The sequence below is a fragment of the Kryptolebias marmoratus genome, linkage group LG20, assembly GCF_001649575.2.
Source record: "Kryptolebias marmoratus isolate JLee-2015 linkage group LG20, ASM164957v2, whole genome shotgun sequence".
NCBI lineage: Eukaryota > Metazoa > Chordata > Actinopteri > Cyprinodontiformes > Rivulidae > Kryptolebias > Kryptolebias marmoratus.
Genome location: NC_051449.1, coordinates 23312185 through 23334941, shown reverse-complemented (window position 1 = coordinate 23334941; position 22757 = coordinate 23312185). Strand labels below are relative to the sequence as shown.

The 22757-nt window shown below is 37.2% G+C and overlaps 1 protein-coding gene across 2 annotated transcripts in view; it reads left to right on the top strand.

Moving 5' to 3' along the window:
- kcnn1a (potassium intermediate/small conductance calcium-activated channel, subfamily N, member 1a) overlaps nt 1-21471 on the top strand; it is a 112982-nt gene extending 91511 nt beyond the window's left edge. Inside the window, exons 5-10 of one of the 2 annotated variants that reach the window (XM_025009395.2) lie at nt 1258-1399; nt 3911-4021; nt 6734-6861; nt 8419-8427; nt 15349-15418; nt 19684-21471. In XM_025009395.2, the coding sequence (XP_024865163.1) occupies nt 1258-1399; nt 3911-4021; nt 6734-6861; nt 8419-8427; nt 15349-15418; nt 19684-19989 (766 nt within the window). In that variant the 3' untranslated portion in view covers nt 19990-21471. The remainder of the gene's footprint in view (nt 1-1257; nt 1400-3910; nt 4022-6733; nt 6862-8418; nt 8428-15348; nt 15419-19683) is intronic. The other variant, XM_025009397.2, reaches the window with a different exon arrangement.
- The last annotated feature ends 1286 nt before the right edge of the window (nt 21472-22757 follow it).

Below are 22757 nucleotides of genomic sequence, written 5' to 3'. Positions count from 1 at the left end.
TTTTAAAGAACTGCTGAGTCAATGTTAAACTATTCTACTTCACAGGGACTTTATGTCTGTCCTAGCCAGAATCTTCTGCAGAAAATCCTGGATAAAATCCCAAGAATTTCAACTTAGGCTATAGTCTTTACACTAGAATGCTAATGAGATATTTTCACAGAGTCTCTAACCAATATTTGATTTTAAATCTAAAATTAATTGTTCTCTGAACTCCTCCTAGACAGCCCATTGAAAATAACCAGGCGAGTTGAATGAGGGTGGGTGGATGAGGCAAGTTTGCCTCATTAGTGGAGTTTTGTTTTACCACAAAAGACAATGGAAAGTCATTCTCAAATTAGCTTTTTATTGGGGGTTTTTTGTTGTTTTTTTGTTTGTTTGTTTCCTAAAAAGATTTTTTGTTTTGTTTTGTTTGTTTCTTTTCTTTGTTGTTGTTTATTTTTACTGGCCTGTGGGTTGGCATATCAAGCATGGCTGTCAGCTGTTTTCAGCTAGCAACACATCTGAAGTAATGATTTGCATTGCCAAACCTTTTCTTGGAGCAGTGTTAACTCTGTGATGGAAGACTTGCAGGAGACTAAGAAGCCAACTGTTGGTTTGATTTAATTCAGCAGTTTAGCCATGTTGGATGCACTGACATCCATTTGTTTGACCTTTGATACTTTGTGCAGTTCTATATAGTAACAAGCCCCATTTTTCTGTCATTCAAAAAACGTTTTTATTTTCATTTAAATGATTTTGCGTAAAATGAGTGGGTGATTTGGCCCCTCATAAGTTTTTGAATTACCTTTTCATCATTCATCTCAACAAATAAATCATTATTTTCCTAAAAGACAATGACATCATTTTTAGTAGTTCTTATTTCAAAATTACTTAATATTTATTCAATAGTTATTTTTTAGCCTTTATGTCTGTTTTTGTTTTCAACCAAAGAAACCATAGTTCTCTTAAGTAAACGGACCCTGAAAAAAATACTAAAACAACAGAATAAAACAATTTTCCCATAAAATTTACAAGGTCTGCATGACTTTTGCATTTCAAACAAAATTTGACTCATTCTTTAGTTACTGTACCAAGCTTTTATGAATTAGTGGTATCATCTCGCATCACAATTTCTTACTCTCTGCCAACCTTCAACCTCCTCCACCCATCAGCCCTGTTTGGTTTACACAACTCCATCTTTAGCATGCTCACACTCAGCACACTGTGTCAACATATTCTGAGTTTGTCTCTCACCTTTGCTTTTCTTTATTGTTTCAGGTATCATGACAAACAGGAAGTAACCAGTAATTTCCTGGGAGCCATGTGGCTCATTTCGATTACCTTCCTCTCTATTGGCTACGGTGACATGGTACCACATACGTACTGTGGGAAAGGCGTGTGTCTACTTACAGGGATCATGGTAGGTTACATTTGGTTTTGCTCAGATAAATGCATCATTGTAAAACAACTAAACCTAATCTGTAATCTAAATATGTAATTAACACAACAAACAACAGTAAATTTTGTATCCAAACATTAATTGTTAGTTAAATATTTTGAAATCTCTTTCATGTGTTTATCTTTTCAATACTGCTGTTTTTTACAGGTCTCCCTGCAGAGCCAATACATTAGTTAGTTTTTCTCTAAAAAGAACGGAATAGTTTATATTGTCAGAAATATTTAGATTAAGTAAAATTCGTCAAAATCAAGTTACTGGTTGACCAAAGTTAATGTTTTTTTTTCTTTACTGGCTGTAATTCTACATTAATAATTATTACATGACCACTCAAGAGTGAAGTGGAGAAACATCAAGCATTTTTATGAATACAGCTTTTGTCAAATGATCAGTGGTCAAATTATAACAAAAGTCGTGAAAAAATACTGAATCATTGCCAGAAGCATAGGCAGTCAAGCCTAGCTGTGGGAAACAAAAGCTGGCATGTACTGAAAATAGAGCTGAAGAGTCACTGTACTTAAATGCTGAACTGTAAATACTTACAGTAAAAAGGTGTCAACAGTAAGGGCTCCTGCCCATAAATATTAGTGGGGCAGATGACTTTGATCCCTGAATTTCTACGCACACCAGTATCTGATATAATTTCATAAGTTAAATACATTTAAAAGCCTAATTAATATAGTAATTAGGCTAAGTATGTTTACTGTATAGAGGGTTGGAAAGTTAGCCCTATGTGTGTGCCTGTTACATAATTTAATTACAAAATAGAAGTTATAATTTGTGACTCTTTTAAAAGGATTATATCAAGGTTGTGTTTCATGCACCTCCGACAACACTCTGCTCAAATACTCAATTTAGACAGACACAGGAAATCTTTCCCTCCTAAAACAGGAATATTTTTCATTTGTACTGTGTAAAATAAAACAGATGAACAAGTACACAACTGTGAGTAGAGGGCATCATTTAAACGCAGCACAGAGACTCAGCAAACCTTTTTTTCTCCCAAATGGCATATGCACCGAAACACAGTGGGTTGCAAAAATATTCATCCCCCTTAGTATTCTTTTTGTTTAATTATCTAACAACCTGGGGGTTTCTTAGATTTTTAATTTGATTGTAAGTAATAATTCTACAAAAAAATATTCCAGTTACAAGGGAAAAAAACTTAACAACTTTACAAATAAGAAAAAAACAGATTGAATCACCAAAACCCATTTTAAAATCATTTTCAAAGAGTCAGAATATTTGGGGAAAAAATCCACACAGAACAAAATAATACACTGCAAGTTCAGTAATTCAGATTATTTATTAGCAGAAACTACTTTTTGGGTCTAGTGATGTTTTTAGAGGGGTGTTGCCCCACCTAACTTAATGAACCATCTGCACATGGATGTCAAAACCCAAAGTGCATCACAGTTTGTTGTGTAAGGCCCCTTTTACACAGGATAACAACCCCCTACATTGTGAAAACTCAGCCAGAACATTGATGGGTTTTGCAGTGTCTTGTCGAGGTCTTCAAGTATGTAATAAGAACTCAGTGGACTCCCTATTACATGTGATAGAGTGTGACAGATTGTTTTGAGCATGTGTACTGAATAGAGCATGGAGGAGCATGGTGGCAACTGTGGCAGCATAGCTATGGTGTGGGGACTGTGCAGTGGGAGTAAGTGTCTGCCTTAAGCAAAGGACTTCAAGTATGTGGGAGTTTTGTGTCTCATTCACAATAATGAGAAAGTTGCTCGGGTCTGTTGTGGTCCAGGAGTTCTCAATTTACTGATGTGTCTACATTCCAACTCTCATCTATGGTCATGAGGTATATATCTAGGCCCCATGCCTAGGTAACAAAGTTGTGCAGAAATCATACCCATGGTCATAGCATTGTGCTACTATGGAGAGATCTTCTAGCTTGTAGCTGCATCTTAAAGAGGTCCAAGAGAACTGTGTCAAGACAAGTGCATATAGAGCATGGTGAGGGTGCAGAACAGTGTCTTGGTGATATGAAAATAGTAGAAAAAGCTATTAGCCAAGTACTGAGAGCACAGCAGCATCATGGTTGCCTTTATACTGAAGAAGACTTAAAATTTGCTACAATCCAGCCATTTTATTAAGTCATGTAAGTGGTGGAAACTGTAGAAGGGTCATCATCCCACAAAGGGGGCCTAAGGGTCTACAACCTGTCATGGTCTCTATGCTGATTGCTGAACTGTGTCCTCTACTGAAAGGACTTAAAACAGGCACATTAGCATCAGACTTGAATTCTAATGCAAGGAAGGAAAATGGCCTAATGTAATGAATTATATTTTTAACATCATGTGCATGGCATACTTCTGAGTCAGGGCTGTTATGGCAGCAAAAGTGAAAACTACTCAGTAAGTGGCAAATGGTCATACTGCTATGGATGATCAGTTTAGTTTAGACAGTACAACTTTGAAGACCATGTTGCTGTGTTTAATCAACATTGTTCTTGTACAACAGGGTGCTGGTTGCACTGCGTTGGTGGTTGCAGTGGTTGCCAGGAAGCTGGAGCTGACCAAGGCTGAGAAGCATGTCCACAACTTCATGATGGACACACAACTCTGCAAAAGAGTGAGTTACATTTGCTTCCTCCACTCCTAGTAACTTTTGTGATGTAGTTTTTATAACAGCAGTATTCAAATGTTTTGGTTTGTAATTCCTTAAAATAAATCTTCTATGTACTATTGGTCAAGACAATAGGAGATTCTCTGAGTGTAAAAGTTCTTACTACTGAAAATACTCTGGAATAGCATCTATTGCCCCTTTTCCACTAATGCCTCTACAGCACGGTACAGCATAGTACATCATGGTTCCACTCCTTTTCCATTATCCAGGATTTATGGAACAATCCCCTTTTTTAGTACCAACTCCGTCGAGGTTCCAAGCATACCGTGCTGGCCTGAAAATCCGCCGCCAGAACACTGTCGGTCACTGATTGGTTAGGGGGTGGAGTCACTGGTTGTGTCCGAGCTACCCTCACAACAACAACTCGAGGCGCCATTTTCTCTTTGCAATTGTTGGTGCAACACTCTTGAACTTGAGAATGGCAGTGGTCCAATGCTTTGGCATCTTGCCAAAAACCACAGACTGAGGAAAATGTTTAATAATACGACCATGTCCTCCATTGTTGTGTTTGCGGTCTTCTTCTTCTACTATGTTTAATAGTGGCTGACAAAAAGCTTTGGAGCATTACTGCCACTAGCTGGCAAAGGCCACCCACTAGAACTGTACAGAAGTGTAATGGAAAACCACCCGAACTGTGCTGTACCGTGCTGTGGAGGCACTAATGGAAAAGGGGCATATATATAGCTTAAATTGAATTTAAAATATCAGACTCTGAATGTATACAGAATCACTGAATAATTCCTGTACATCTGATTGGAGGAAGTGTGTCTTATGCTTTTGTCCAGAGCACCTTCCACTCTGGGATGTTTCTAAGCCAAATGAAATGTGTTTTTTAGAACCTTTCATTTTCCTATAATTACGATTATGGATTTTGCTTTGCCATCTCAAAAAAATAAGGGTCTAGTTTTCTAAGCCTCTTTGGAGGAACAGCATTTGTGCTTGTGCCTCGTGCTACATTTTTCTTCAGAATATGATGGTACAGATCAGAGATAAATTCTCCCTCAGTTTTGACAAGTTGCATACATTTAATAAAGGGTAGGTATTCATTAAAAAAATAGATATATAAATTAATAAATACTGCACAGTGGTGTTCTGGTGCACTATTAACTTGCAGCAAGAAGTTTCTTGGTTCAAAACTCAGCTAGAGCCTTTCTTATACATGGAAAGCTATTCCTTTGCTACGATACATTACTGATATGGTCAACAAAAAATATACAAAGAAAAGAAAAGAAACAAAAAATGTGATTCAAACATGAAAGTTTTGTTTGAGTATCATACCCCCACTAAACATTTTTCTTTTCAGCTGTCACGTGATCTTGCGCAAACTGTAGACAGTTGCCACAGGTCCATTTTTAAGAACAGTGGTAGAACATGTAGAATTGCTAATTCTACATGTTTTCAAACTTTACAAATCCATGATGTATAAGATCAAATCAGTGCTCAAAATACTGGTACTTATACCAAAACAGCAAAAAAAGGAAGATTAAGGAACATTTGTCCACCGTACTTTCATAACTTATATTTATGAAAGCTTTTCTAAGTGGTAAATGGTAAATATAACACTAAAGATCCCTGATCAGCAGTGACATTAAATGATAATTTACTTGACAATCCATAGTGTCTAGGCTCTTAAAAGCTTGAAAGGAGTGCTGTAGTCTTATGTAGTCAGTAACATTAATCAGATTCACAGCACTCACCCAGCTGTGCCTCCAATTGGCTACTTGTGCTTAGCTTTTAACCAATCATGAGTAATGCATCACCTAATCCCCTATATTTAACCCAGTCAGAAGCAGTGTAGAGCAGGTAATGCCTTCCAGTTTTTAACTAATGTCCTGTGGGTAATGTACTTGATAAGCTTTAGCCATAGCTTACAGTTGGTGAGACTGAAACCTGTTTACTGGCACATTTATGAGAAGCAACACGCTATAAAAGTGGTACGCTTTAAACATGGTACGCTAAGGACAAAAATGTAAAAGGGCCAGTACTGAGTACCAGAGAGTACCAGCCAACATCAAGTACTGTGTAAGATCATTTATGTTTGTTGAGTTTGTTTATTGGTTCTCTCAGTCTATTTTTAATGGCTTGTTCTTAGATCTTTGACTCAAATTTGATTTGTGCATAAATGCAGGTCAATGGTTTTTAGCTTCAGTATCAGTCCCACTTGTGGAGTTTTTTGTTTGTATCCATTATATAAACAAAAGAGGGGAAGGCAGTAAGTAGGACAGCAGAAAAGACAAAGCATCTAACTTATTATAAATGTGCTCATCATGTTTCCACATGTACTCATTTGGACTTTTCTAGATTTTTCACTTGAGAGCTGCAAGGTAAAGTCCACACAAAGTCAAGTGATGTGGACATTTTCATTTTCACTCTGCAGATAACGTCTTGAAAACTTCTGACCTTTAGAACATGTGTAATAATCTACACGCCCTTAAGAGACTCTGATCTATACTTCCCATTTTGAAAACTTTGTGGACGCATAACAAAGGGGTTGAGGTTTGGTTCAGTACAGTTTTCTTTTCACAACATCACCTTTTTTTGTAGTCTTCTGCTTTCTGCATGAGAATATTAACCCCAACTGTATGACTGTCACATTTGATGCATTAAACTAGTACCAGTTATATTATCTCAAGTGTCTTTTCCAACATTGTATCACAGGTAAAGAATACAGCTGCCAATGTACTCAGGGAAACATGGCTCATTTACAAACACACCAAGTTGGTCAAGAAGATAGATCACGCCAAGGTGCGGAAACACCAGCGCAAGTTTCTCCAAGCCATTCACCAGTAAGTCCTGCACTGTGGCTGTTTTATGTAATAATTTTCTACTTACAGGTTCCTTGAAAGTATTCATAAACCTTTAACTTTCCACATTTTGTCATGTTACAACCACAAACTTCAAAGCATATCACAAGGATTTTTTTTTATGCTGGTCCAACACAAAGTAGCACATAATTGTGAAATAAAAAAAAAATGATGCATGGTTTTCAAAGTTTTTTACAAATAAAAATTTTAAAAGTATATATTTGTATTTTGCACCCCTGAGTAAGTACTTTGTAGAACCACCTTTCACTGCAGTTACAGCTGCAGGCTTTTGGTAGTTTTCTTCCAGGATTATCCTGTTTTTACCTGAATTCCTTTTCCCATCAACTCTGACCAGTTTCTTTTTAAATAATGAGAACGTCCCCACAACATGATGCTGCCACCACCATCTTTTACAAGTGGGGGTGGTAAGTTCAGGATGATGTGCAGTGTTTTAGTGTTTTGCATTTAGGCCAAAAAGTTCAGCTTGGTCTTATCTGAGCAGAGTAGCTTCTTCCACATGTTTGGCTTGTTTGACGTACTGCAATCAGAACTTCTGGGTTTCTTCCAACATCAGCTTTCTTCTTGCCACTCTTCCACAAAGACTAGATTTGTGAAGTGCCATGTTTACATGTGAAAGATCTCTGGAAGCTTTAGTGATTTTCCAATGTTGATTGTGAAAAAGTTGCACATTTACACAGTAATGTTTTGATCACAATCACTGTTTTTGACAAGACCAAAGGAAAAAAAAAAGAATCGCTGTAGTTTTTATGCCAGGTCATTAGCTGGCGCTGTGATTTTTTGCATTTCAATGACATGGTCATGGGCGCAAACACCTCAGCTTCGAGTCCTCCAGAGTTACCATGAGCTGCTTGGCTGTTTGGGGTATTAGAGTAAAAGGAAGTGAATACAAATGCACGTCACATTTTCAGATTTTTCATTAGTAAATAAATTTTGAAAATTATCATTATCATTGTCCTTTATTTCACAAATATGCAATACTTCATGTTAATCTGTCACATAAAATCCAAGTAAAATAAGTATGTGGTTGTAACATGACAAAATGTGCAAAACCTTTTCAAGACACTGTATAAAATGGTTGTTCACCACCGATGAAAAGCTCTTCAAAACTTCTGCTCATGACATGTGATTGTCTTATTTATATTTAAATGATTTAAATCTCATTATCAGCTGTATTGCTAATATTTTAATGGAATGTACCATAGCTGTGTTTTATCACCCTGTAGTGTTTGTTAGTGTCTCCTCCTTAGAATACTTTTTCCTTTGATTGTTATGCCCACTTACATGTAAGTTTTGACAGATGCACACACATCCCACACACTTTCTTATGCACACACGCATACACACACGCACTCAAACTATTGTGATGGTGTTTTCTATTTCCCTTCCCCTTCCCTCCCCCTCCAACCCTTTTTTTACCCTGAGCTTAGTGCAACAAGTGTAATGGTTTCACTCGTTTCGTGAATGTTGTGAGGTTAAAACTCTACTGTGTTCTGTCCTTGTTTTGCTCTATCACTGCAGAGCTCAGAAGTAAGTTGAGTCTTCTATGTATCCTTCTCCTACTGTTTCCTCAACATCCTCCTCCTCCTTTCTCCATGTCTGCGTTTGACATGCATGAATAAAAATAATGCTGGATGCTGAGTTGTTTTTGGTTTCTCTTTATTTGAGTGTTCCATTTCCTTTCCTCTTCCTCCCATTCTCTCTTGAATGGGAAGAAACAAAAGGTGTCACTATTGTCATTAAGAAAGGGTGGTCTGGAGAAAATGTGTGGAGGAAAAAAAGCTTCTTGCAGAGAGTGAGCTTGGACCTTTGTTGGCCAAGATCATCCTCAGCTACTACATGAGTGTATGATTAATATACAATAGCTGCTCTGGGGGCTATATTACCCTGCATCAGCAGAGCTCATCCTAACCTCTCAATGGTTTTGTGATGACATCAATCCAATCTGTATAACAAAGGTTAAAATGTTTGCTGTGAAGGTTTTCCTTTGTTTCCTTCCAATACAGGATAAAACAAAAGAGCTTGATTAATGACAACCTTTTATGCACATTGGAGTTTTGACAAATTAAATGCTTTACACTAAGAGGTACAGCTTTTAGCTTTTAGCCCTTATTCTTCAACAGTCATGAGTTACAACAAAGTTGAATAAACAGACATGTACATTCTGAAGCTGTTTCCCACAAAGATATGACTGTAAGCAAACAGTCTCTCTCTGCTCTGATATACCGATTTAAACATGAGTTAATGTCCTTGAATGTCATCCTGTCTCATAATTTGCCGAACAGAGAAATTCTTTCTCTGACACATTCAGATGATAGCTGTGTGATGGCACAGCTAACAATGACACATTTTTCACAGTGCCATAATGTATCTGATTAGTGATAAGGAGGCACAGAGCTGGAGGCATCATAAAACATGTCCAACATATCATTGAGGAAGTTATTCAAAACATCCATATTGCCATATGTTTAATAGTGTCAATAGGGAGATGTTTTTTTGTTTTGTTTTTTGCAAGCTTCATCTTTTTATCTATGGCATCCACTCACACACATCAGCTTGTGAACATATGCACAAACACAATCACAAAATGCAGCAATACAAATGCTCAATTGACATTTCATTGTGCACAAAGTCAGTCATAGTCACTGCACGCTTACTGAATGACCAGTGTGAATACATGAGGTTGTATCACTGAGCTGTCTGTAGCACTTACAGAGGGCATGCCATCTTTTTCATTTTGTTCATGTCTTAATTTTGGGTGCAAAGAAACAGGAATGTTTTTATTTTTCACAGGATTTGGAGTGCCTTCTATAGAAGCATATTGCATTCTTAATGGAAAATATTTACATGTTTTATAGAATAATGTGTTCTTTAAACAGTACTGAGATTGTTTTCCTCTAAGATTCTTTTTTGGTTGAAACTAGAGGTGGGTGATTTGACCAAATGATCATGAAAATCTTTTTCTGATTGTGTCATAATCCATAATCTGAATCATAATTCTCACCACAAGCTAGGAGGGACCTCTGATCATGAGTAGTTAAAGATATGTATCCCTGGATACTGGAGGTGTAAATCTACAAAGAAACCCCAGTTCTGTATACCCCTTGGTTTTGAAATCATGGTTCACTATGTTTCTGATACAGTTACAACAAACTATAACAATTATATTTTTTAACTTTACTGAACAGGGAAGAAAGTATAAAACAGAAAAAAATAATTAGTAAATAAAAACAATCTCAAAATTAATACTCTCTATAGTAAACAACAGAACCTTTGAATAAATCATGGACACTGTAGCTTCTAATTGCTTTTATACAATATATAAAATTTGCTGACTAAAATGCTGGCAAGAGGAAACTTTGAAACATAGCTTTTTATTCTATTTTTAACATGTCTTTAAAAGCCAGTGTTTAAATTAAATCAAATCAAACAATCGAAAGATGTATGCAGCCACATGTGCCGTTTATGTGTCCAAGTCAGTGTGGCAGTTATGGAATAATGTTTTCTAAAAGCTGCACAGAAAATATATATTTAAGTAAAATACTATCATACTTAATTTAGTTTTTGTAACAAAAAGTGCATGATATTGGCATTATACTGTATATTAGCCATAAAAATACATTTTGTCAGTGAGCCATAATAATAATAGCACCTTTTGAAATCACATTACAAATAATACAACTAATAAAATCAGGATCAAATAATTGAAATAATCAATAGATAGTATGTCAGTCATTTTAGGCAGCTAATAACTTCAAATGGAAAAAGTATGTTTTAAAGAGGAGTTTCAAAAGACATTGCCTATTTGAGATTGTTGATTAGGCTTTTATCAAATAAAAATCTAACTAATGTTAGTTATAGTGTTGAGACTACAGTGGTCCTGAGATGCAAGACATCAAAACAGGAAAAAATATTTTACAGTGATTACATCACTGTAAAACATAAATGAACAAAATAACAACACTAAAAGAACTAATGACATTCTGTAAAAGACAACAGCAAAACTCAACAAATAAGATTTCACAAATTGCGTAAAAAGATGTGGGCATTTAAGTTTTCATATTTATTGTTTTCTGAAAGGGAATTACATAGAAATTTACATTTGTGTTATTTTTAAATTATGATACTTTTAAAAATGTGCTTTTGTTGTAGTTTGTGTTGTCACATACCCCAGGACCACTATCTCTTCCACTATCCACTTCATAGTCCTTGTAAACCATTTCAGGTAATTTGCCTTTTTGTTGTTGTTTTTGGACAGGCAATACTATTTCTGTTTTAGTTCATATAACTACATTTGTCAGGTCTTTTGGGGCTCTTGTTTCAGTACATGCACTTTCTTGGCTCAACAGGGAGTCTCAAGTGACATAAGAGATGTGACTGGTTCATACATAAATGCACGTTAATTGAATGAGCAAGTTGAGCTCTCCTCCAACACATGCACAGAATTGCATTTATAATGCTAAAGTAGAAGCTACTTAACTGTTGTAGTTGTCTGCTATGATGTGTCCTACTTTTACCATTTGCAGCACAAAGTAGACCGATCTGTCATTTGAGTCTTGGCTTCTATAAAAACCTTTTACTGAATGTTTTAGCACTCTTTCAAACAGTGCTTTATAAATTAAGGCCCCCTTTACACTGAATGACAACACTGAAATGGTGTTAAAAATCAGCTAGAACATGGGCGATCTTGGTGGGTCTTAGAGAAGTTTTCAGGAGCTTGTGAAGAACGCAATGGGCTCCAAGTTATGCATGATGCAGAAGGTTTTGGGCATGCATAGGACTTTTGTAGAGAGGTTGGAGTGGTTTATTACCATGGTATCAGTGTATCATGGTGGAGCATGGGGAAGCATGGTGGTAGCAGGGACAACGTATCTATAGCATGAGGCCCACACTCATTAGCATGGTTTGGCCATTACAAATCTAAAGCAGGACTGCCCAGACTGGCTACATTCTATAAAACCATTGTGCCTACACTGTGCTGACAGCACTCAAAGTTGTTCCAACATCCCTGGCTGCGTGACTGCAACACACATAGTGCCTTGCCGCTGCTCTCGCTACAGTAGGATTGCACCATTCTCTCACTATGTTCTCACCACACGGCTGCAAAATCCACACTCTCCATGTGCCAAAAATGCTGCATACTTAGCTGTCCTTCATTTGCCTTTTGAATGCAAAAGAAGAAGCACTTGCGCTCATCATGATCATGCCTGCTGTAGAGAAGTAAAAATGGTGGAGCTAATGGAAGAGGCCCAGAAACCCATATATACAGTGTCTATTGAAAGTATTCACCCCCTTGGATGCTTTACCCTTTTATTGCTGGTATAAATCAATCGTGGTCAAAATAATAAATAATAAATTGTCCTTCTTTACAAAAACAAAAAACAAACAAAAAGAACTTCTTCCATGTCAAAGGGAAATCAAATTTCCACAGACTGATGCCAATTAAATAAAAAAAATCTTGTAAAATAAGTGGTTGCATAAATATTTACCCCTTTAAAGTGTGTCCTAATTCAACTCAGGGAAAAGATTTTTGAAAAGTACAAGTCAGAGGATGGACACAAAAAAGATTCCAAGGCCCTAACCATCCCCAGAAGTTATGTTAAATCAGTCATCAAGAAATGGAAGAAATATGGGACATGTGTAAATCTACCAAGGGCAGAGTGACTGTGAAGAAGGAGAATATTGAGAGAGACCACCAAGACACCCATGACCCTGAAGGAGTTCCAAGCTTCAGCAGATGAGATGGAGAGAACTCGCTTAGTAGTCACTTTAAAGGGGGTAAATATTTATGCGATCACTTTTTATACATTATATATTTTTATTTAGCTGGAATTACTCTATAAAAGTTTGATTTCACTTTGACATTGAAGGTTGCTTTGAAATGTTTTTTTGTAAAGAACTTTAATTTATATTGACCATGATTGATTTATGATAATTATAAAAGGGTAAAACATCCAAAGTGTACTCTTTTTAGGCACTGTATGGGAAAGTCCTGCAGATCAAGACAAGATCATGGAAACAACCTAGTGCAGATCTGCTACTTGTGGAAGTAGCATTGTGTTAGTATGGCAGAATCTTCTAGTGCATGGCTGCATCTAGATGCGGCCCAAGAAAGTCATGCAACATAGGGCTCTGGGTGTGGTGCAGTGTGGGTGTAATTGTCATGGAAATACTGCTCACATATAGAATGTGAGAAGGACATAGGAAAGCTTCTCAGGAATGCAGAAAATTCACTCCTGAGGTTTGAAATTGCTGTGATCCAGCCATGTTCTAATTAGAGGTGGGATTCTTCAGGCACCTCACTATTTGTTTATGACTGAGAGGGCTGTAATGTGATTATAAAATGATTATCAATGCATCTTGATGCTTCCATTCACACACATCAAACAAAATCCCAAACATAGAATCTCTCAGACCAAAAATAAGCTAAACATTTTGCTCCACACTGTGAAATAAAATAGTTTTCATTCAAGCAAAATTATGGGACCTAAATAAACATAAAATGATTAAAATTGCTGAGTATGGTCACATAAGATTCTGTGGCTGTCCATCGCATGTTAGAGCTATCTTGCCCACTTTTTCAGTGGTTCCACAACTTTGTTTTTGGTCCTGTTGCAGAGTGCAAGAATGGCTGTTAATATATTTGACAAAGGATGATTATGTTCTGTTGTGGCTCCAAAGTGCAATACAAATGGCAAATGGACTGTACTCATAGCACCTTTCTAGCCAATCAGGCTATTCAAAGCTTTGCAACACAATCTGTTCTTTAGATCACATTCATACACTGGAGGTTCAGTGTCTTGCCCAGTGACACTTTAACATGTGGCATACTGGTGGAATTGAACCTACAACTATCTCATTTACTGCACTAGCCACTGATCCACAGCCATCCCCAAAACAAAGCGCACAAGGCCCTGTTTCCAGCCACTGAATGCAGACCCAAGTCCTTCACAATAAAAGTTGCAGTGGGCTTTTTTATGTTGCTCGATTGTCCTCTTGTTAGCAGTGGCTTTTTTCTGCTTCCTCCTCTGGGTAGAAACTTGTACTCAGCTTGCATTTAGTGCAGCTCTTGACAACGTCATTTTTCTCTTTGATTTCATAGAAGCCAAATTACTTACAAACACTGGCTTTCAATATAGAAGGTCTCGGTCAGCCATTTGTTAATGTGTCTCTGTTGTATACATTCCATAAACTGTTCTGGCACTACTCATCAAAAAAAAAAACAATTATAAACCATATCCTTGGTTCTAATAGGTTTGGAAGGTGTAACTGGACTGTCAACCAATGTGAAGGGGGCCTAAACCAAAACACAAAACATACAACTCTAACTATTGTTGTTGTTTATGTTATGATGATAAATGTCCCTTGTGACGTAGCTGTGCTGACTGCTGGATGAGTGTTTTGCGATAACAGTGTTTTCCTCGCGGTGCAAAAGCAAACACTTTGGTCTCTGTAAGTGCTTCATCTTGGCCTAACAGTTTTTATAATCCTCAGAGAGTCATTTTTAAGTCTTTGTTTGAAAAACACCTACTGTTTTCGTTGAAGCTTTAGCTCAACGGTCATTTCTAACAGACACTTACTATTACCAAAACCGATTTCAGATTTCACACCAATGTTTGTCTTGTTCACACAAAACTTAAAAGTTAGTTTGAATACTTTGTCACATCATAGCTGGCAATCTGCCACCTTGCTATCATATATCATATATCACACTTGTGAATAACAAAGATGATAAGCTGAAGTGTTTTGTCCCACCTCTACAAATAGTGAGAAAGACGGTGCAACATTACAATTGAATTGTGGATAGAGTTTTACATGAAAAGTCTTTGCTGCAATAAAAATGTAATCTGAGGATTCCAACAAGTTATTATGGAAAGAACTTCCCCTAAACAGTGAATATAAGACTGTCACATCGCCCACCCCTATTTGTAATAAGATGTCATAGAATCAAAACTATTTCTCAGCACATCCTGCTTCCTGCTGCTTAAACATTTACACTGTCATAAAATTGATTTTGTTATGATGAAAAATAAAAGGTTACAATCTTTAGTTTTTCTAAATGAGTGTAGTATGCTTCTGTTTTTCTGCATGTTTTGGTTGGTTTTGTATTTATCAAGACCAATTATGCTTGCTTATATACACATCTTTTTCTACTGTATATATACATAAACAATATATACAGTATATGTTTGCACAATTATGACAAAAAGGTTTTGGAACGCATGTTTATTTTTTCAGCTTCATCAATAAAATTCCTAACAGAATTTGATTTCCTCATCTTTCTTTCTTTTCTCCTGGCCCTCTTTCCCCTCTCATTTTTTCCTGGAAACCCCATATCTTCTTAATGTCACCATATTTCCTCAACCTATCCTCCTTGTCTCCTTCTTTCTTTGCATTTTCCTCTTTCTCCTTTTCTTATTGTCCTGTTCAAACCTCTTTGCCCGCACTCAGACTGCGCAGTGTGAAGATGGAGCAGAGAAAGCTCAACGATCAGGCCAATACATTGGTGGACCTAGCAAAGGTAAGTCCTTTGAACAAACCTTTATAAATACACACTGTGATTTGTTTTTGCTAAACAGCCAATAGTGTACATTAAAGTTGATTGATTCCTTTAAAATGATCATTTTCAGTTAAACAAAAACTGATATGCATTCACTTGGAAAGTGTTACTTCCAGTCACTATCTCTTTTAAGTTTTTCTTTTGCTTTCATTTGTTGACCAGAAAGATGATCCCAGAATTAGGGGTGCCTGTATTACAGTTTTATGTCTTAATCAGTTTTAATGCTATCTCTACAACATTTATTTTCTAAACCTGCTTCTCCTTTCCGGTTCGTGGGGAAGCTGGTGCCTATTTCAAGCAGTCAGTGGGCTAGAGGTAGGGTAGAATTCTGCACTTAAGTTGCATTAAATGGAATGGCCATTCAAATAACAAAATCTTCAAAAAGAAAAATCCGTATGAAAGCTTTGGCACAGAAATGGTTGAAAATATCAAATAAACATGCAATATAAAAATTATAGCATTATAACTAGAGGCACTCAGAGAACACAAACCTTTGCCAAGGCCATATCATCAATAAAAAACTATGAGATCCAGATCATGATCTGGATCACCATAAAGATTTTATCAATTGTTGTTTTTTTGTAAAAACCCAACATTTCCGGAAAATGTAATCCAAATCTGATTATTAGTTTTTATGTAATCTTGCTAACAAACAGACAAACAAACAGACTATCAATAGCATAACCTCCTTGGCAGAGGTAATTACAAGCCTAACAGGTGTCAAAGAGACCAGAAAAGAATAGGTTTTAGAAGAAACAGCCACAATCAAAAAGGTGTGAGGAGAATAATTTGGGAATTAAGTTGGTTTCTTAGTAAGTTACCCATTGTTGTTAAGGGCCCTTTCACACTGGATGATCTTTGCAGGGTCTTGGTGATGTCTTCATGCATGTGTTACAAATGCAGTGGATTCCCCTTTACATATAATATAGTGTTATAGGTCATGGAGGGTTTTGCGCATGTACAAAATTGTTGTAGAAAGGTTGTGGAGTTTTGTTATTGTGGTGGCAGTGTATCAATACTGGTTGGAGCATGGTGGCAGGGGTGGTAGCATATTCATGATGTGGCAGTTGTGCATAACAGAATGGCTTGCTTTTGGAATCTGAAGCAAGACTGACCCTGCCTGGTCTCATGTCTAGACTACAACCATCACCATGACAAGGTCATGAAAACAACCTAGCACAAATTTGACAGTTGCGGTAGTGGTGTCTTACTCAGAAAAAAACTGGAGTTTGTGTGTGAGGTGAGTGATACCAGCTAGATATAGATTGGCTCACATTATACATTACTCACTTCTTGGAGAGGGACTGGTCTCTGCCCTACTAAGAAGTTGCACAGAGGCAGAGCCACAACTTGAACACCTCATTGTTGGAATTCTTGCCAATGAATGAGAGGGTTACCTCTCCACAACTATGAGCTGCAGGAGGTAAGATTCTGACTGTTGTTTGTGCTTATGTACCAAACAGTAGTTCAGATTACCCAGTTTTCTTTAAGGCTTAAAGGCTTCCTTAAGGTGTCCTAAAAAGGGTGATATCTGGAGATTCCATTCTTTTCCTGCAAGACATCAATACTTATCTGAAGTATGTCTGAGTCACCTAGAGAAGTGTAATTGGGAGGAACACCCTCTCTAATCTGAATCTTTTCTTTCTAGCCCTCACCTAGACTTTCAGGCTATGCGAGGGCTGTCAATAAAAAGCACAATGTTTAGACACAGGTTAGTCAGGACCAACAAATCTGTATGGGCCATACTCATACTCAAGAGATGTGGCCTGAAGGTCATTGATGACAATCGCTACAGCAACTGGAGGGCTCATTGGTAGATACCAGCAGCAATGAATGGTGCCAAGCTGAAGAAGGGGGCCTTTAATGCTTGGCTGTCCCAGAGAGTTCCTGAAGCAGCTGACAGGTACAGAATGGCCAGAAGGACTCCAGCTTCTGTGGTTGCAAAACCAAAATTTTCATCATGGGTGGAATTTGGGGAGGCCATGAAGAAGGACTTTTTGTTGGTCTCAGTGAGGTTCTGGCAAACAGTTCAACAATTCAGAGAAGAAAAAATAACTTTCTCCAGAGTGTGATTGCTTTGAGTTGGAAACTGCTGATATGGACTGTGGATATTTTGGGGCAGTGAAAGGAAACCTTTGAAGATCTTTTTAATCAGGTCACAGTGTCCACCACTGAGGTGGATTCTGAGGACTCGAAGGAGGGCAAGTCCCATTCCTTGCCAGAAGTTGCCAAGATAATTTAAAAGCTTCCCAACGGCAGGGTGCCAGGAATGGACAAGATTTGCTCTGAGATGCTGAAGGCTTTGGACCTTGTGGGTTGTTATGGTACTCATGCCTCTTCAGTGTTGCATGTAGGACCCGGAAAACACCTGTGAAAGGAGGACCAGACAGTCTGTTCCAACTACTGGGGCACCATACTGCTTAGCCTCCTAAGGAAGCTTTACTCCTGAGTGTTAGAACGAAGACTGACCAATCTTCAAACTTAAGATACAAGTGGAGCACTGTGTCTTTTAATCCTGTGGACCAGAATAGACCAGATCTTCACCTTTGCAGAGTTGATAAGAAAGTTAGACTGTCCTGTCCACATGTGTTTTGTGGATCTAAAAAAAACTCATATGTGGTGTGCTAAAATGGGGTGCCAGGGTAGCTTTAAAAGGCTATTTAATTTTTGTATAAGTAAATGTAAGAGCTAGGTCATTCCTACTATTTGGCGTCAATTGACCATGGTAACTTTTCATAATTATTATTTTTTTCTTAATTTTATTAATTAATTTTAATCAGATGAAGAAAGAAAATGATATTGGTCAAGCTCAGGATATCATGCTGTCCTGCTTTTTTTCAAATTCTTTGCATTAGACAAGGATCAAATGTCCACCCTGTTTCAGGACATACTTATCTGTAATTAGGTAGTGTTTTGAAAAGATAATTATGTAGAATTTACATATTCAAAGAACTGACCTGTCCCTAATTTTCCCTTTAAAATTACTTTTTTAAAAGAGTATTCATAAACTAAATTATCTTGAAAGTAGACTTGTTCCTATGAAGTCACAATATAATTTTAACCCATCCCTTTCAGAATAAAAAGCTATTGAAATGTAACTTTGTTTTATTTTTTACTGATTGACATATGTAATTTATTCACTGTTTGTATTTACAAAACAAAGCAGAATCTTCGTTGTTTATATTCAATTGATATGAAGGGGGGAGGGGGGCAGCATGTTGAACACATGTTGTGTGAACAGCACAACATATAATTCAAACAAGGCAGTATATCTTTTTGAAAACTGTAAATGACAGACAAACTTATCATAAAAATAGCCGGAAACAAGAATCTATGGAGGAAACAAACTTTTCTAGCCCTCTCATGTCCACCCTGTTACATGTCCACCCTGTTACTAATTAAAACTGTAACAGGGTAGACAGTAACAGTGGCAGTTGGTCTCTGCCAGGGCTTTCCCTTGTTTCTTAATCCTGTTTGTGGTGTCGTGTGTGTGTGTGTGTGTGTGTACGATTACTCTAAGTTGTCACTAGGTGTGAGTGACAGCATGAACGGTTGTTTGTCTTGTTTGTCTCTATGTGTCCCTGTGATGGACTTGCAACCTGTACCAGTGACTGCTGGATTTCGGCACCAGCTTCCCCGTAACCCTGCACAGAAAAGCGGGTAAAGAAAATGAGTGGATGGATGATATATACTGTATAATCACAGTTTTAACTTAGAAAATTGCTTTATTCTGCTACAAGAATTTCAAGGGTTTATAGCAGCTATCATTTACTGTAATGCTGGCCAGCACTGCAGTCTCTGCTGAACAATAAGTGCCTAAATAATGGAGACACTTTTAATTACATAAATGGATTATGTCAGTCAAATACATAAAGTATTAAAAGCCTTCTCTGCTTTTAAGTGGATGGGCAAGGCTGGTTGTTAAATCTATGGAGAGATAAAATCTCTGCTTACATGCTGAAACTATGCAATCCCCCACCCTCCTTCTTGCTTCCTCAGTGTTTCCTTCTCTTTACACTGAGTAAGGAAAACTTAGCTTGTTGGCATATAAATTTATGAATGTGTTCTTTTTTTCATTAACTGTATTTGTATCTGCTGTTTTTATGATATTATGATTAATATGATCAAAATTAATTTGTAAAAAAAAAGCCTTTTCTTTATTCCTCTGTTCCTCCTCTCTGTTCCTTTATCTTCCTCAAACATATTTACTGTCTCTCCTTCATTAGACCCAGAATGTGATGTATGACCTGGTGTCTGAGCTGCAGGAGCGCAGCGAGGAGCTGGACAAGCGCATTGGCACACTAGAGGACAAGCTGGACTCGGTGGCGGGCAGCTTGCAGGCACTGCCCTGCCTCATCTCCCAAGCCATAACCCAGCAGCAGCAGGACTTCATGGATGGCTTTGTTCACCGCTTTCGTCCTGCCTCTCTAGCATCAGAGCGCTCTGAACACTCCGAGCGATCATGGACTTCCACCACACGTAGGCGGCGGTCTCCATCAACAGCGCCACACACATCTTCTGACAGTGGATGACCTTGACAAACCGTCTGTAATCACCCATCAGGCCCAGCCTTTCCTGAACAAACGCACCACCTCATTCAGTCCCATCCAAAGTGTCTGTATCCAGTTGCAAGTCCATGTCTTGGACTAATATTGAACCCATATCTTGACCTGTGACCTGCTCTCTGCCCTTACTCTCCCCTTTTTTTCCTCCTCTTTATCAACCAAAAGAATCCAAAACCCCACATGACTGAGCCTTTCAGCACAGGTCTGGATTGGAGCTACTCAAAAAAGAACAAAGGCAAACAAATAATTACAAAAAAACACAACTACATCCCAAAAGACAAGGAGAAAAAAAAATATTTAAAAAAAATGACAGAAAACCGAGACAAAGTAGAGATATGGTTTATGTTTTAGCCATTGTATGGCTGTTCCAGTTAGCTTTTTTGTAAAAGCCCTTGTATAGTTAAAAAATGACTGAGTTCAGGGTCGCTGGGGTGAGAGCTGGCTGTCACACCGGAGAGTCCTTAACCACATGGGGGAAGTTGGTCTGTGGAGCCTCGGCTCACCTGCTGGCCCTCTGAGGCAATGGAGGACATCTGTCTACCCATCTGTCTGTTTAACTGTTTGTCTAAAGAGGAAAGTGAGAAAAATCATCTGATTTCCCTCACTAAAGAAAAGTGTCATGGATTCTTTCCCATAGTTAGACTGAAAGCTTTAGGAGAAACTACTATAGCTCTGACTTCAGGTCAATGTTTGAAAATGCACTCAAGGGGAAGGAGAAACTGTCACATGAAAGAATAGCAAATGGGATGCATATGGCATTACTACAAGGTAGGAAAAAAATTACACATTTGCCAACTTCAAGGTATTGGTTTCCTTGTTCTTACCAAGGGAAAAAAAGAGCGACTATCTTTTTTAGTTACATATTGACATGTGATTTTTCAGTGCCTGAATGTATAAATAGTAGAGGGTTATTTAATTACTAATTTCAGAGCTTTTTTACAATGTTAACAGTCTGAATGGAGCATTGCATTCCTTTTTCAGAAACATTCCTCTCCAAAAATGTAAAGAAATTGTCTTAATGTAATGCATAACATTGCCTCCATTACACTGCGACTCCAGACATTTTGAAAACTCTTTTTTTCCCCTATTTCTATTAACACCGTGTGGAATGAAGAGTTCAGAGAATGAGCAGAAGTCTGACTGAGAGAATATTTTTGTGTTTGTTAGACAGATAGTTCACTTCTAGTTCAATGCTGCTCACAACAATGAAATATAAAGTAGTCTACCTTTTTCACCACCTCTAATTAGAGCTTCCTGTGGTCTTTTGAAAATGGCATGGCTTGAAACACGCTGTTATACAGCCACACAGACACACATTACTGGTTGAACTGAGAAACTAACCTGACTTTTTTTGCATGGTTCTGTTAAAAAATGACAATAGATCCCAATCTTCCTGGCTTGATAATTCACATGATTTTGATTTTATTATATTACTTGTTTGATTTTGCTTTTCTGTCTTTTTCTTTATATATATATATATATATATATATATATATATATATATATATATATATATATATAAATTTTTACACATTTTTTACTAGGTTATCTAGTGTTTATAGATTTGCAGACCCTAGAGAATTGCAGTATGTTAATTCTGTAATGAATTCACTGTTAAATCTATGAGGTGCAGAAAAATCACTATATCAAAAGAATTTTGAAAGGATACAAATAAAAGTGCTGAAGAAACTAACAGAACCTTAAACATTTGGCTTTCTTACTGACTTTCTTGCTGACTGTTTGAATGATATCTTCTTTTGTCTCCATGGTCTATATGAAATACGCTTTAGATTTACATTAGCTATCAGGTTAGATGATAGAGTTCAAATCATACAGTAACCCAATGTATGGTTAAAAATGATAACAAAATCTGACAAATATCTGAAGCCTGATATGCATTCCATAAAGCAAAGCATATCACCTGCTGCGTTTCAAGCCAGAGTTTTAGAATAAGATCATTTTATGTTGAAAATGAGTTTTAACTATTTTGGTCATACCTTAAAAATAATATTATGCACAATTGCATGCAAAATTGAAATGACTTGCATTTTTTAGTACGTGTTGTGAAATACTTCAAACTACTACCACATAAGTTTAGCTCAATATCTTTAAAATTCATTGCAAACAAGCAAACATGCACACACACAAGGACACAGGCAAAAACATTATTATCCTTTTGCTATTGGTGGAGGGCAATAGTAAATATGAAAATATTTTTGTTTCCAATCATTGATATGAAGCAATTACTGTAGTTTAGGTTTGTTTACTAATAAATTGCTCATTCTCGGGTCAATGACCAAATCAAGACCATCACTGAAAAACGTTTAATTTATCACTGCTTTTGATTAGCATGTCAAATTTTAATTCCATCCATATTTTTTTATACTCAGCTAAAAGTGTACAGCCTGCAGGCTCTATGAAACAATAAAATGCAATTTTTGCTTTGCCAGTAGCAGATGATTTTCCTGTCAGCTAGCAGCTGTGCTGGCTCAATCCAACACTAGTAAATTTGTTATACTACATCCGTCATTAGAGTACAAAGTAAAACGTCATGTTGTTGCTATATGAAAGTTCTCTAACCGGGTGGCTATATGAGAGTAAGGACCCAAGGATGCAGATCAAACTGGAGGAGTGGGTGCTGAAAGGAATTTAATCACCAGGAAACAAAAGGTTAAGAATCTTGAAGACACAGAGTAGAGCAATGTCCTCCCTGACTTTTTTGGAGACACAAGGTA